This window comes from Pelophylax lessonae (assembly GCF_965119305.1).
Source record: "Pelophylax lessonae genome assembly, chromosome: 2".
In the NCBI taxonomy this organism is placed as follows: Eukaryota; Metazoa; Chordata; class Amphibia; order Anura; family Ranidae; genus Pelophylax; species Pelophylax lessonae.
In genome coordinates this window covers 123,000,265-123,016,166 of record NC_138769.1, presented here as the reverse complement: position 1 = coordinate 123,016,166, position 15,902 = coordinate 123,000,265, and the positions used below count along the sequence as shown (strand labels likewise).

General features: G+C 43.8%; 1 protein-coding gene across 1 annotated transcript in view; it reads left to right on the top strand.

Moving 5' to 3' along the window:
- TAOK1 (TAO kinase 1) overlaps positions 1-15,902 on the top strand; it is a 254,292-nt gene that overhangs the window by 228,406 nt on the left and 9,984 nt on the right. Inside the window, exon 19 of the mRNA XM_082244852.1 lies at positions 4,277-4,489. Coding sequence (XP_082100978.1) covers positions 4,277-4,489 — 213 coding nt within the window. The remainder of the gene's footprint in view (positions 1-4,276; positions 4,490-15,902) is intronic.

Below are 15,902 nucleotides of genomic sequence, written 5' to 3'. Positions count from 1 at the left end.
TTTTTTTTTTTAAACTAATTTATTTGCATGCTTGTGCAGTGAAGACATGTCTCCTGGCATACAGAGGTATTTAAATATGAAATGTTTAGCATATGTCTTTTTTTTTCCCTCCTCTTTGCTGACATAAATACAAACAAGTCAGCTATGAATAATATGGAATAGATAAAATGCCATAGCAGTTTGACCTTGTCATGTCAAACCTACATACAATATCATTTATGACACCGGGACTTTATATGCTAATCTACATATTTGAGTGATCTCTTATGAAGCATTTCTCCTCAGCATTGATACATGAGAGTGAAAAAAGAGAGCAATCCACCCCCAAAATCCTTGCATGAAATCAGCCCAAAATAGCAATGAAAGAAAACAAACTTCTAAATCAGAAAATTTTGCTGACCCATTAAAGCCATTGGAAGCAGCTATTCTCTGATAGTATTTGCATTAGCCTTGCAATGCATTGTTGCGTAACTATATTTGATTTGATAGATGCTCATAGGACTCTGTTGAAAGTGAGACATTTTAAAATATCATGCCAAATATTGGCTCATTTGGATTTGATGAGAGCTACACATTCCAAAAAAGTTGGGACAGGTAGCAATAAGAGGCCAGAAAAGTTAAATGTACATATAAGGAACAGCTGGAGGACCAATTTGCAACTTATAAGGTCAATTGGCAACATGATTGAGTATAAAAAGAGCCTCTCAGAGTGGCAATGTATCTCAGTAGTCAAGATGGGAAGAGGTTAACCAATTCCCCCAATGATGGGGCAAAAAATAGTGGAGCAATATCAGAAAGGAGTTTCTCAGAGAAAAATTGCAATGAGTTTGAATTTATCATCATCTACAGTGCATAATATATCATCCAAAGATTCAAAGAATCTGGAACAATCTCTGTGCGTAAGGATCAAGGCCAGAAAACCATACTGGATGCCCCTGATCTTCGGGCCCTGCATCACATACAGGAATGCTACTGTAATGGGAATCACAACATGGGCTCAGGAATACTTCCAGAAAACATTGTCGGTGAACACAATCCACCGTGCCATTCGCTGTTGCCAGCTAAAACTCTATAGGCCAAAAAAGAAGCCACATCTGAACATGATCCAGAAGCGCAGGCATTTTCTCTGGGCCAAGGCTCATTTAAAATGGACTGTGGCAAAGTGGAAAACTGTTCTGTGGTCAGACGAATCAAAATTTGAAGTTCTTTTTGGAAAACTGGGACGCCATGTCATCCGGACTAAAGAGGACAAGGACAACCCAAGTTGTTATCAGCGCTCAGTTCAGGAGCTTGCATCTCTGATGGTATGGGGTTGCATGAGTGCTTGTGGGATGGACAGCTTACACATCTGGAAAGGCACCATCAATGCTGAAAGGTGTATCCAGGTTCTATGAAAGGTGTATCCAAGTTCTAGAACAACATATGCTCCCGTCCAGACGTCGTGTCTTTCAGGGAAGACCTTGCATTTTCCAACATGACAATGCCAGACCACATACTGCATCAATTACATCATCATGGCTGCGTAGAAGAAGGATCCAGGTACTGAAATGGGGATCCTGCAGTCCAGATCTTTTACCCATAGAAAACATTTTGGCGCATAATAAAGAGGAAGATGCGACAAAGAAGAACTAAAACAGTTGAGCAACTAGAAGCCTGTATTAGACAAGAATGGGACAACATTCCTATTCCTAAACTTGAGCAACTTGTTTCCTCAGTCCCCAGAGGTTTGCAGACTGTTATAAAAAGAAGAGGGGATGCCACACAGTGGTAAACATGGCCTTGTCCCAACCTTTTTGAGATGTGTTGATGCCATGAAATTTAAAATCAATTTATTTTTCCCTTTAAAATGATACATTTTCTCAGTATAAACATTTGATATGTCATCTATGTTGTATTCTGAATACAATATTGAAATTTGAAACTTCCACATCATTGCCTTCTGTTTTTATTCACAATTTGTATAGTGTCCCAACTTTTTTGGAATCGGGTTTGTATGAGGCATAGCCTGCTTCAGCTCTATTACTGTTCATGATCCTTTGCAGTAAATTATGACGCAAATATTTAAAACGGCAGTTAAAGTGTCACTGAACCCACATCATATACTATCAAATGGTGTATTATATGCTGTTCGTACTTAGTCACTGAGATTTGTTTTCTGTATTCTGCAAAAGACATGGTTGATCCTGGTTTTCTATATCTCTCTCTTCTGTCTATGTCCCCAATTCGGCTTGGGGTTCTTCAGAGCAGCGTTGGCAGCTCTGCACATGCTCAGTTTTCAGTGCGTTTCCTCCTATCACATCTATAGTCACACGACACCCCACTCACTTCCTCCCTCCTCAATGCTCACTAACCAGCTAAACACAATGGAGGTGGGATATTTACATGTAGATTAATGGAAGCTTCACCTCCCTCTTATTCTAAGACACAGGCTGGAGGGGCGTGACACACACCATGCTGTTGGCAAAAAATAATATATATTTTAATGGCAATTTAAAACAGTTTATTGATATATACAGTACAGACCAAAAGTTTGGACACACCTCATTCAAAGAGTTTTCTTTTCATGACTATGAAAATTGTAGAGTCACACTTCAAGAGGTAGTCACCTGAAATGGTTTTCACTTCACAGGTGTGCCCTGTCAGGTTTAATGAGTGTGATTTCTTGCCTTATAAATGGGGTTGGGACCATCAGTTGTGTTGTGCGGAAGTCAGGTGGATACACAGCTGATAGTCCTACTGAATAGACTGTTAGAATTTGTATTATGGCAAGAAAAAAGCAGCTAAGTACAGGAAAGCGAGTGGCCATCATTACTTTAAGAAATGAAGGTCAGTCAGTCCGAAAAATTGGGAAAACTTTGAGTTTCCCCAAGTGTCCCCAAGTGCAGTCACAAAATCCATCAAGCGCTACAAAGAAACTGGCTCGCATGCAGACCGCCCCAGGAAAGGAAGACCAAGAGTCACCTCTGCTGCGGAGGATATGTTCATCCGAGTCACCAGCCTCCGAAATCACAGGTTAACAGCAGCTCAGATTAGAGACCAGGTCAATGGCACACAGAGTTCTAGTAGCAGACACATCTCTAGAACAACTGTTAAGAGGAGACTGTGTGAATCAGGCCTTCATGGTAGAATATCTGCTAGGAAACCACTGCTAAAGAAAGGCAACAAGCAGAAGAGACTTGTTTAGGCTAAAGAACACAAGGAATAGACATTAGACCAGTGGATATCTGTGCTTTGGTCTGAGAAGTCCAAATTTGAGATCTTTGGTTTCAACCACCGCGTCTTTGTGCGACCCAGAAAAGGTGAACGGATGGACTCTACATGCCTGGTTCCACCATGAAGAATGAAGGAGGAGGTGTGATGGTGTGGGGGTGCTTTGCTGGTGACACTGTTGGGGATTTATTCAAAATTGAAGGCATACTGAACCAGCATGGCTACCACAGCATCTTGCAGCGGCATGCTATTCCATCCGGTTTGCGTTTAGTTGGACCAATATTTATTTTTCAACCGGACGATGACCCCAAACACACCTCCAGGCTGTGTAAGGGCAATTTGACCTAGAAGGAGAGTCATGGGGTGCGGCGCCAGATGACCTGGCCTCCACAGTCACCGGACCTGAACCCAATCGAGATGGTTTGGGGTGAGCTGGACCGCAGAGTGAAGGCAAAAGGGCCAACAAGTACTAAGCATCTCTGGGAACTCCTTCAAGACTGTTGGAAGACCATTTTAGGTGGCTACCTCTTGAAGCGTGACTCTACAATTTTCATAGTCCTGAAAATAAAGAAAACTCTTTGAATGAGAAGGTGTGTCCAAACTTTTGGCCTGTACTGTGTATGTGTATATATATGTATGTGTGTGTGTGTGTGTGTGTATATGTATGTATGTGTATATATATATATATATATATATATATATATATATATATATATATATATATATATATATACACACACATATACACACTCTGTATTCCAAAGGCTGTTTCTTTTTTCTTTTTTTTATAAACACGTGACCAGCAACAGAGGACTAGAAGCTCCTCCTGCTTATGTTTTCCTGCAGACAGGCTGGTAAAGAGCTGGGTCATGTGACAGCTGTATATCCATTAGGAAAAAGGTAGTTAGAGGTTTGTTTGTTTTTTTTTTTTTTTTAAATAAAATGTGCCATCATTCACATACAGAAATAGAAGGAAAAAATAAATGAAACCGTGTGTGTTTATTTTCCCCTTAAAATTTATTTTCTGTATAGGTTTAACATATTCTTATTTTCAATGTGTGTTCAGTCTAAAGAGTTACAGATAAAGAAGCAGTTCCAGGACACTTGCAAGATCCAGACACGGCAGTATAAAGCTTTGCGGAACCACCTCTTGGAAACTACACCAAAGAACGAACACAAAGCTGTTCTGAAGCGGCTGAAAGAAGAACAGACTCGCAAGCTGGCTATACTAGCTGAGCAGTATGATCATAGCATTAATGAAATGTTGTCCACACAAGCAGTAAGTGGGGAGAGTTGTTTGCTGTTCAAGAAAGTAAAGTGTGAATGTTGTGGCTTCAGAAAGTAAAGGCTGAATGTTACATGTCACTGTGTTTTGTATTCCCTGCAATTATTTGGAGCGTTCAAGGAATTTTTTTTTCACATACCATTTAAAGGGGTTGTAAAGTCAAGTCAGAAGGTTTTTATCCTAATGCATTCTATGCATTAGGATAAAAAGCCTTCTGTGTGTAGCTCCCCCCCCCCCCCCAGACCTCCCAAGTGCTTACCTCAACCCCATCTCTATCCAGCGATGTCCATGACACGTTCACAGCCCGCCCGGACTCCCCTCCTCATTGGCTAAGACACAGCAGATCCCGCAGGTGTCAATCAAAGTTAGTTAGCCAATGAAGAGAGGGGGTGGCGGGGCCGGGCCGCAGCTGTGACTTGGCTCGGGTGCCCCCATAGCAAGCAGCTTGCTTTGGGGCCCCTTAAAAGGGAGGGAGGGGCCAGAAGAGCCGAGGAGGATCCAGGCTGCTCTGTGCAAAAGCAACTACACAGAGCAGGTAAGTATACCATGTTTGGTAATTTTATTGTCTTTTTTTTTTTCTTATTTGTTGTAAGTATGGAATTTGACTGTGTAAATTGCCTACGCTCTGTAAAGGACCCGCAATTGACAATGGTGCATACCCAGTTCCTACCCAAGGTTTCACTCCTGACCCTGCCTCATCTGCGTTTAGGGAATTCATTAGCACCGTTTATTGAGACTAATGCATTTTGTAATATAACTGGATACTAACATTTATAGGTAAAGTTGATCCAGGGTATATCCAATTGCTCTCAGGGATAAGGAAGACAATTTTTCCCCCTGCTGGAGCAAATTGGTTAATGCTTTGATATTTTTTGCCTTCCTCCTGGATCAACTGTGGGTATAGGATTGTATAATTTTATTTTATTTAAGGATATTTTTGTTTTTGCTATCGTTCATTGACGGTTGCAGTAGGGTTATACTAGCCCCTACAGGAGTAGGACACTAGGCAGAAAAGAAGTTCTGGCTACGCCTATGGGCAGTCGCGGAGGGTACACCCTCTCTCATCCTGCATAGGATGTCAGTTTTTTAATCTGCCTAGTTAGGAGTAAGGACCTAGTTCCTTGCTGGGATCTTTGGTACTGGCATAAAAGTGTTTTCTCTTACGTCCTCCGACAGTCGCCGCCTCTTCATATTCGTCACATATGGGTATTAGACTTTGCTCCGAAGGAGTAGCTAGGCAACAGAATATGTTAACATTAAAGCTTTTAACATATCCCACCCTCAAGGGGTGGTCCCCTCAGTCAATACCCTCCTACTTCCTGCAACCATATCTCAGTTTCAATGTCTAGCTTGTCAGGAGTGGCTGGCTCTCTCTGTGCTGGGGCTTTGTGCCCCAGACTCTTTCTTCTTTTTTGATCAGGCAGACCATTGAACAGGCCTATGCTTTGCAGGGGAAGGTTCCCCCTGTGCCTGTGAAGGCGCACTCTACTAGATCTCTGAGTACGTCTTGGGCCTGTTGTCATGGGGCTTCTGTAGCCCAGGTGTGTAAGGCGGCGACCTGGTCGACCGTGCACACTTTCACAAAATTCTACAAAGTAGATGTTCAGGCATCGGCGGATGCTTCCTTTGGCCGCAAGGTTCTTAGTGCGGCAATTCCCTAGGGTCCCTTGTTGGGGACCTCTGGCTGTTGGGATAAGTTTTTTTTTTTTTTTTTATCCCCTGGTTATTTGTCTTTTCCTGGGTTGTTGCTCCTGTTGAGCACTTATTTTTCCTGTAGCCCAGCTGGTTTCCTTCCTTTGGTAAGGTTCCTTTCTTTGATGCGGAGACTGCGTTGCCTTTCGGCGCGGATGCGTTTCCCACCCCTCATGTTTGCACTGCTTTGGGACGTCCCCATATGTGACGAATATGAAGAGGCGGCGACTGTCGGAGGACGTAAGAGAAAACGGAATTTTTGTAAAATCTTACCTGTAAAATTCCTTTCTCTGAGTCCTCCGACAGTCGCCGCCCCCGCCCCTCTTTTGGGGTTGTTTGGTTATATACTCTACTGCTATTCCACTGAAACTGAGATATGGTTGCAGGAAGTAGGAGGGTATTGACTGAGGGGACCACCCCTTGAGGGTGGGATATGTTAAAAGCTTTAATGTTAACATATTCTGTTGCCTAGCTACTCCTTCGGAGCAAAGTCTAATACCCATATGTGACGAATATGAAGAGGCGGCGACTGTCGGAGGACTCAGAGAAAGGAATTTTACAGGTAAGATTTTACAAAAATTCTGTTTTTTTTTAGCTAGCCTTTTTTTCCAGAATTTTTTTCCTGTGAGATCTTCAAGCAACTATGCCGGCCGACAGCCCCCCACTTCAGTGGCGTGGAGTCTTGTCAGGAGATGGTGCCTGCCTGTTTTCCTGATATGGTGTGTAAATGTACCCCCCCCCCCCCTCCACGTGGGGGACTGTTTGGGCCTGAGACAATGGGGGCACCCAAAATGTGAGACAACTGTGTCCTGTATAGCCTGGACACATAACCGTCAAGAGACCTTTTGGAAATCCAGTTGGTCTCAAAAAATAAGAAGGGAGCCACCACAGCCAAATACAATACTACAAAATACAGATTAAGGGGCCATAGACAACCCCTTGGAACGGCTGCAAAAAAGGGATGCTCAGACCAACTCAGTGAAAAAGTGAAAAACTTTATTAAGGATCAGAATTGAGACATCATCTAAAATAACCCCGTCTTGGGGAATACATTACAAATATCAACAGGCTCAAAGATAGCAACAGAAGACATATATGACACATAAAAACAATGACACACTCTCACAAGGCCGGCCTCACACACACTCCGGAAGATCAAACCAATGGGAACCTTGGCAAGCCGCATGCACTCCTTACGGAGTTTGTTGATGCGGTGAGCTTGGGGATCCATAGGTTAATCATGCCACAATATAAACTTGATCAAGATGTAATAATAAACTGAAAATGTACCACCAGATGACAAGGGATCATGACCTTCTTTCATATTTCCATTTTAGCAGCTCAGCACTGTACGGCTGTCATGATATAATTAAGAAGTTCAGTCGTGGTGGACTATATAATTCATTGTTAAATTTCAGCAGTATACTTAGTAGCAGGCTGAACTCTCACACTAAGATTGCGGATGCCAATAAATTTAGAATTTTCAAATTAATTTCACCATGAGGGAGGCAGTGTCTAAAGGAATGTCTGCAGACCTAGTAAACTGAATTGAAGTGCATAAAGCCGATCCTGTGATGATCGGGGGCAAATTTGTTGTTTAGGGGGTGTTATACAGTTCCTCTTGTAAATGGGGCAATATTGTCGAGCCAACAGACGTTCCTCTGGAGCAGAAAGTCACTTGTATTTTCAAAAATTGCAAGGTGCGGGAGCAGGGGAGAGACGCAGTGCAATGGATTTTCTGCGCGGGCTCACACCATTACTAGGCTGTATCCCATGGAAATGAATTTAGCCGTGGGCCTAATACTGGCCTTCCGTTAGTTGGCAGGTATCACCTGAGTGTCCATAGACAGCTTGGTGGTCATGGCCTTTTTTCTATCCCCCTATCAATGTATGATTTTGTGCTCACCGTTCATTTGAGGCGTTTGAATCAGATAACCTTCTGCTCGTTTTTTCCAGGTAGCGTCTTGGAAAGGGCCCGGCATCTAGCTGCGGCTCCAGCCAGCCTCGTGGGGACGGCGTGTTCCAGGTTTGAGACCGAACTTCCGCGCCGTGAGTAAAAGCTGGAGCGCATTGGTGGCTCTTCCGGGTTGTGCGGGGCCGGCGTGTGACGTCAACGCGTTTCGCGTGCGTGACGCACGCTTCGTCAGGACGTCATTGGATGGTTTGAGGGGTGAATAAATAGGGAGTTAGCGTGATTGGCTAGTGCCAACAGGTGACGGCACTGCAAGCACTCCTCTATCGCCACCTTCTACCTCAATTAAAAACCGGATGGAAGATCTCCATCTAGTGGTAAAAAACAGGTAATGCTCTTCAAATTTCATTTACAACTAGATTGTGGCGTGACTCCAGGACTATTATCGATGATCACCTGGGCTTCAAAGTCCCAGCTAAAGATACAAGGCCAGGTTCTGGTCGATCTACATGGGACTTATCATGGCAAATTTAAAACACTGGACGGTATCAACTCTATCTCATTCCAAACCTCCTTAAATTTTTAACATTGCCATTAGTCACATTGTGACAGAAATCATAAGTAAATAGAGGGATCACACAGTAAGGCAGGTACAAAAGGGTGATGGTAGAGCTATCCCGATTCGGGCTGAACTCCACCAAGGACAAAAGTGTCTACTGAACTTAACCAGTGAGAGTGTCAACCCGGGTTAAGTAGCTGTTTTTACAGGGGGGTTCTCCTATGGACTATCAAGACGTACTGGTGGGACAATGGCAATATAGGCGTAGTCACATTCAGGGTAGTAGATTTTAAATTACTCTCCATTGTATTTTCATATATAGCCTGATCTTTTTTTCTCTTTTTTTTTTTTTTTTCTCAACATCTGCCTTATTTAACCTTTGATAACCCACCCTTAATCCTGGGGGCTGTATATGATTACGTATATCTATGGTTCTAGAAATATACTGAGACTCATATCAGTATTCAGTCCCAAGGGTGTCAACGTCTTTAAACGGAAAATCCAGGCTTTTTCTTCTTTTAGAAGAACTTTATCAAAGTCCCCTCTTCTGGGTGATATTTTTAAAGCCCAGAAGCCCATTACTTTAAGGCCTGTTGGATCACTCCTATGTTTTTCAGCGAAGTGTAGGCCAATAGGAGTCTCCTCCTTGAGGCGTACACTTTTGAGGTGCTCCCCTATTCTGATACGTAATTGCCTTTTCGTCTTCCCTACATACATTTTATGACATGGACACTTTATAATATACAGAACTCGGGAGGTGGAGCAATTTATAAAAGATTCAACTTTGTACGTTGCCTTAGATTGTGAGTCAGTGTAGGTTTGTGTTTTTATTACATGAGGACAAATCTGACAGTGGCCACACCTGTATCACCGTAAACGTGATACAGGTGTGGACTGCAATTAACAGAATACATTTGACTGGTAGGTAATTGCTCTTCATTTTTTCTTGTGTTGATTGGGAAGCTGTATATCCACTGACTGAATGTGGTGAATAGGGCGTGGCTCCAGGACTATAGATTGGGCTAATATTTGTTCTTTGTTTTTTGATATTTGACTGTAAAATTTGATTTTCTGAAAATGGCGTTTATGATAGGGGATTCCCTGGACGCTGAGATTAGAGCGACTTTTGATAATAAAGATACAGAGGCCAATGGAGACTTAAAAAATCTATTTCGGGACCACAAGAAGTTACTTGTGAGGTCCCTTAATAGAAAATGGGATGTTTTGTCACTGGAATCTTACATCTCACAAGGTATTATACCTAGGGGCTTACGTGAAAGAGTAATTCCAGCCATGCACCTACACACAGAACGCTTCTTAGCGAAGTGGAAAACTGAGTGTATAGCTCACGGTATAAGGGTCATGGCTCTAATAGTGGAGGAGGAAAAAGCGCAATTAGAGGAAATACAAGAGGAGACAAAGGGTATACTGGAAAAATTAGAACCACTTAAAGAATTAGATGAGTTCCAGAAGCAGAATGAATACCTCAAAAAGGAAATAGAGAGGACCCAAAAAAGTCTGAAAAGTATTAAACAATCTAAATTTCAAAGGGATCTGGACGATTGGGCCCGAGGGGAAATATTTGATCTAGCCTCAAAAAATAGACGCAATAGGTCACGAAGAAGGGGAGGTAGCTATAGAAGTTACTCCAGTTATGAATCAATGCCTTCAGGGAGTGACGATGATGACCGATCGGTCACTTTTTTAAGGGAAGGCATGGCGGAGGATGTCTCTCCGCCTGTAACCCCAAAGGGGATTTTGAAGAAGGGACCCAAAAAACAAAAAGGAGGGAAAGACAAAGAGAAAAAACAGGAGGGCAAGGAAATGCCTGGGAACAAAGAACCAGACCACGCAATCGTCGGTAATATTTGAATCTATGCAGTCCCTAAATGGTGAATAAATTCCCTCTACCCCCATTTCCACAATCGAAGGATCTGATGACCCTAAAGTCATCAATCTTTCCAATTTTGCTCTTAATGAATTTCATATCTCTGTTTTGGCCAAGGGCCTTTCTTTTTCACCTACCTCCAGCATGGACCATTTTGAGGTTTACAAAGACCTGTGTCTCTACCTCCGGAAAGTGTATTACAGATTGATACATGCCGGAGGGAGTGGAAGCAGTAATGACGTACAGCTAGACCCCAAAGAAGTAGAAGCACTTTCAGCTTTGGAGTCATTGTTAGACGAAGCCGGTGAATTCTCGGAGGAGGAGGAGTCCCCTATAAATAGCGATAATTTAAGAAAAAGTAACATCTATATACGCTCCACCAAGATGCCAAAATTTTGTGCTAACAAATGGTTAAACTCCTTTTTACTATTGGTAGAAGAAGACCTCAAACAGGTAAATTGGGACTCGCTCTCCTCCGACAATCTCACACGGGAAGAACGAGCTGCGTTACGTGATCTAAAAAAGGCTAATGATATAGTTATCAAAAAAAGTGATAAAGGAGGTAATGTGGTGCTGTTAACTGCTGATAACTATGAGAGAGAAGTAAGACGTCTCCTATCAGATGACAGCACCTACATAAAACTCCAACACAATCCGCTACCAGAACTAGTCTGCAATATAAACAAAAAGCTTCAATTTGCCCATGAAGCCGGGTTAATTACTACCAAAGAAAAACAATATCTCCAGGTACGAGAATACAACATCCCTACTTTTTATGTCATACCAAAAATACACAAAAATCCGGTGGACCCCCCGGGCAGACCTATAGTGTCGGCCTGCGGGGGCCCACTGGACAAGATTGGAAAATATTTGGACTCGTTGATCAGGGATCTTGTTCTGGACCTTCCCTCGTATGTGAGAGACACGGGGAACGTCCTGAACAAGATCCAGGATCTCGAGTTCACCACTACAGTCTTGCTCGTTGGTATAGACGTTGAATCCCTCTATACCTCTATTCCCCATCCCTGGGGTTTACTATCAGTCTATCATTTTTTAGAGCAGAAATTCCCACAATTGGGCCCACAAAATGAATTCCTCCTGGAGTTACTTCAATTCTCCTTACTTAACAATGTTTTCCAATTTTGTAACAGCTTTTTCCAGCAAATTAGAGGAACAGCCATGGGGGCCCCCTGGGCACCGTCGTATGCCTGTTTGCACCTTGGCATGTGGGAGGAAGAAGTGGTGTACACCTCACCTATGTACCTCCAGCCATGCTTTGACCTGGCTGAGGTACATAGATGATGTGCTCATGGTCTGGGCAGGTACACCACTCGACCTGGAGCAGTTCATGCTCGAACTCAATGCCAATCAGCGAAATATTCGATTAACCTACACAGTCGATAGGAAAGTTATTTCCTTTCTGGACTTAAATATTGAGCTAAAAGATGGAAGATTAACCACTACCACCTTTCGTAAACCAACAGCGGCCAATACCCTTCTAAGGGCCGACAGCCATCATCCTACTAGCCTGAAAATGGGGATCCCTGTGGGACAATTTTTTCGCATAAAACGTAACTGCTCATCCGGTGTGGATTACCTACGGGAATCTAGAGAGCTATATGCGAGATTCCGTGAGAGAGGGTACTCACACCGGATGATCAAAAGAGCAAGGAAAAAAGCGGCAGCTAGGGATAGAAAGGAGCTTCTGAATCAAATTAAATCTAAACCAGAAAACCCTAATTTACCGCGCCTAATTACAAAATATGGCTGCCAGTGGAATGATGTGAGACAAATCCTCCAATCACACTGGCATGTCTTACAAAATAATGAACTATTAAAAAATATAGTAGGACCACGTCCACTGTTAACGGCTAAAAGAGCTACGAATCTCAATGACCATCTGGTACATTCTGAGTTTACACGTGCTATTAAGTCAAATTGGCTCACTGAACTACAACCTCTCAAAGGAATGTACCCGTGTGGCCACTGTCAGATTTGTCCTCATGTAATAAAAACACAAACCTACACTGACTCACAATCTAAGGCAACATACAAAGTTGAATCTTTTATAAATTGCTCCACCTCCCGAGTTCTGTATATTATAAAGTGTCCATGTCATAAAATGTATGTAGGGAAGACGAAAAGGCAATTACGTATCAGAATAGGGGAGCACCTCAAAAGTGTACGCCTCAAGGAGGAGACTCCTATTGGCCTACACTTCGCTGAAAAACATAGGAGTGATCCAACAGGCCTTAAAGTAATGGGCTTCTGGGCTTTAAAAATATCACCCAGAAGAGGGGACTTTGATAAAGTTCTTCTAAAAGAAGAAAAAGCCTGGATTTTCCGTTTAAAGACGTTGACACCCTTGGGACTGAATACTGATATGAGTCTCAGTATATTTCTAGAACCATAGATATACGTAATCATATACAGCCCCCAGGATTAAGGGTGGGTTATCAAAGGTTAAATAAGGCAGATGTTGAGGGAAAAAAAAAAAAAAGAGAAAAAAAGATCAGGCTATATATGAAAATACAATGGAGAGTAATTTAAAATCTACTACCCTGAATGTGACTACGCCTATATTGCCATTGTCCCACCAGTACGTCTTGATTGTCCATAGGAGAACCCCCCTGTAAAAACAGCTACTTAACCCGGGTTGACACTCTCACTGGTTAAGTTCCGTAGACACTTTTGTCCTTGGTGGAGTTCAGCCCGAATCGGGATAGCTCTACCATCACCCTTTTGTACCTGCCTTACTGTGTGATCCCTCTATTTACTTATGATTTCTGTCACAATGTGACTAATGGCAATGTTAAAAATTTAAGGAGGTTTGGAATGAGATAGAGTTGATACCGTCCAGTGTTTTAAATTTGCCATGATAAGTCCCATGTAGATCGACCAGAACCTGGCCTTGTATCTTTAGCTGGGACTTTGAAGCCCAGGTGATCATCGATAATAGTCCTGGAGTCACGCCACAATCTAGTTGTAAATGAAATTTGAAGAGCATTACCTGTTTTTTACCACTAGATGGAGATCTTCCATCCGGTTTTTAATTGAGGTAGAAGGTGGCGATAGAGGAGTGCTTGCAGTGCCGTCACCTGTTGGCACTAGCCAATCACGCTAACTCCCTATTTATTCACCCCTCAAACCATCCAATGACGTCCTGACGAAGCGTGCGTCACGCACGCGAAACGCGTTGACGTCACACGCCAGCCCCGCACAACCCGGAAGAGCCACCAATGCGCTCCAGCTTTTACTCACGGCGCGGAAGTTCGGTCTCAAACCTGGAACACGCCGTCCCCACGAGGCTGGCTGGAGCCGCAGCTAGATGCCGGGCCCTTTCCAAGACGCTACCTGGAAAAAACGAGCAGAAGGTTATCTGATTCAAACGCCTCAAATGAACGGTGAGCACAAAATCATACATTGATAGGGGGATAGAGAAAAGGCCATGACCACCAAGCTGTCTATGGACACTCAGGTGATACCTGCCAACTAACGGAAGGCCAGTATTTGGCCCACGGCTAAATTAATTTCCATGGGATACAGCCTAGTAATGGTGTGAGCCCGCGCAGAAAATCCATTGCACTGCGTCTCTCCCCTGCTCCCGCACCTTGCAATTTTTGAAAATACAAGTGACTTTCTGCTCCAGAGGAACGTCTGTTGGCACGACAATGTTGCCCCATTTACAAGAGGAACTGTATAACACCCCCTAAACAACAAATTTGCCCCCGATCATCACAGGATCGGCTTTATGCACTTCAATTCAGTTTACTTGGTCTGCAGACATTCCTTTAGACACTGCCTCCCTCATGGTGAAATTAATTTGAAAATTCTAAATTTATTGGCATCCGCAATCTTAGTGTGAGAGTTCAGCCTGCTACTAAGTATACTGCTGAAATTTAACAATGAATTATATAGTCCACGACTGAACTTCTTAATTATATCATGACAGCCGTACAGTGCTGAGCTGCTAAAATGGAAATATGAAAGAAGGTCATGATCCCTTGTCATCTGGTGGTACATTTTCAGTTTATTATTACATCTTGATCAAGTTTATATTGTGGCATGATTAACCTATGGATCCCTGAGCTCACCGCATCAACAAACTCCGTAAGGAGTGCATGCGGCTTGCCAAGGTTCCCATTGGTTTGATCTTCCGGAGTGTGTGTGAGGCCGGCCTTGTGGAAGTGTGTCATTGTTTTTATGTGTCATATATGTCTTCTGTTGCTATCTTTGAGCCTGTTGATATTTGTAATGTATTCCCCAAGACGGGGTTATTTTAGATCATGTCTCAATTCTGATCCTTAATAAAGTTTTTCACTTTTTCACTGAGTTGGTCTGAGCATCCCTTTTTTGCAGCCGTTCCAAGGGGTTGTCTATGGCCCCTTAATCTGTATTTTGTAGGACTGTTTGGGCCTACCTGGGGCTGGGACCTCTTTTGCAGCCCGCATGGGGGCCGGGGAGTGCGCCGTCTGCAGCGCTCGACTGATCGTGCTGGGGGGGGGGGGGCCTTGGTGAGGTTCCTATAGCTGGATGGTGTAGATGGGCTAGCGAGGGGGTCCCCCTGTGGGTCCCGATTACTGCCTTCCTGCGCGGGGTCTCCATTTTCCTGTAGCTTCCGTCTGCTGCTTTGGCAGCGGCCATCTTGGTACACCCGTTTTCTGCCATTTTGTGGTTTCCCTTCACCCTGGGCCGTTCCCTGGCTCACTTCCTTTCATTGAGCCACCGCTGAAACCCTCCTAATCTGATTACTATACAGCGAGTCCTGAGGGTAGTCACTCCCTCTCTGTGGGGGTTCATTGGCATGTGCCTGACCTCCGGGGGGCGTTGTAGCGCTGTGGGGCTGCTTCTTTTAAAGTAAAAAATAAGTCCTTTTTTTGCAAATTTTGCTGGCGGGTTCCTCAGGTTTAGTATTGACCCTGCAGACCATGTGCAAGGCCGCAGGGCCTTCTGGATCTCCACTGTCCGTCAATGCATTTTCGGCGGTTCGGGAAGCATTTGGGCCCAGGTGGAGGTGGGAGGTGCACTGAAACATTTTCTCCACCTACCCCTGCCTCATCTGATGTCTCGGATTCTGAGTCTGACTCAGCCACCGCAGACGTGGGCCTCCCTGCCGGGTCTGTTTCCTCGCGCCCTGTTTCCTTGGATGATGAGGATGACCTTTCTATCTACCCTGCTGCGCTTGATTCAGGCGCTGGTGGATGCACTGGCTGTTTTCCGTGTGTGACACCCTGCAAATTGGAGAATGCAGCGGCGGCTGCGCCTGGGGCGCAGGTAGCATCTGGCACTCACATGCCACCCTTAGTGACTTATTTTGCTAGCATGCTCATGTAGGATGGGACTGTCTGAGACATTC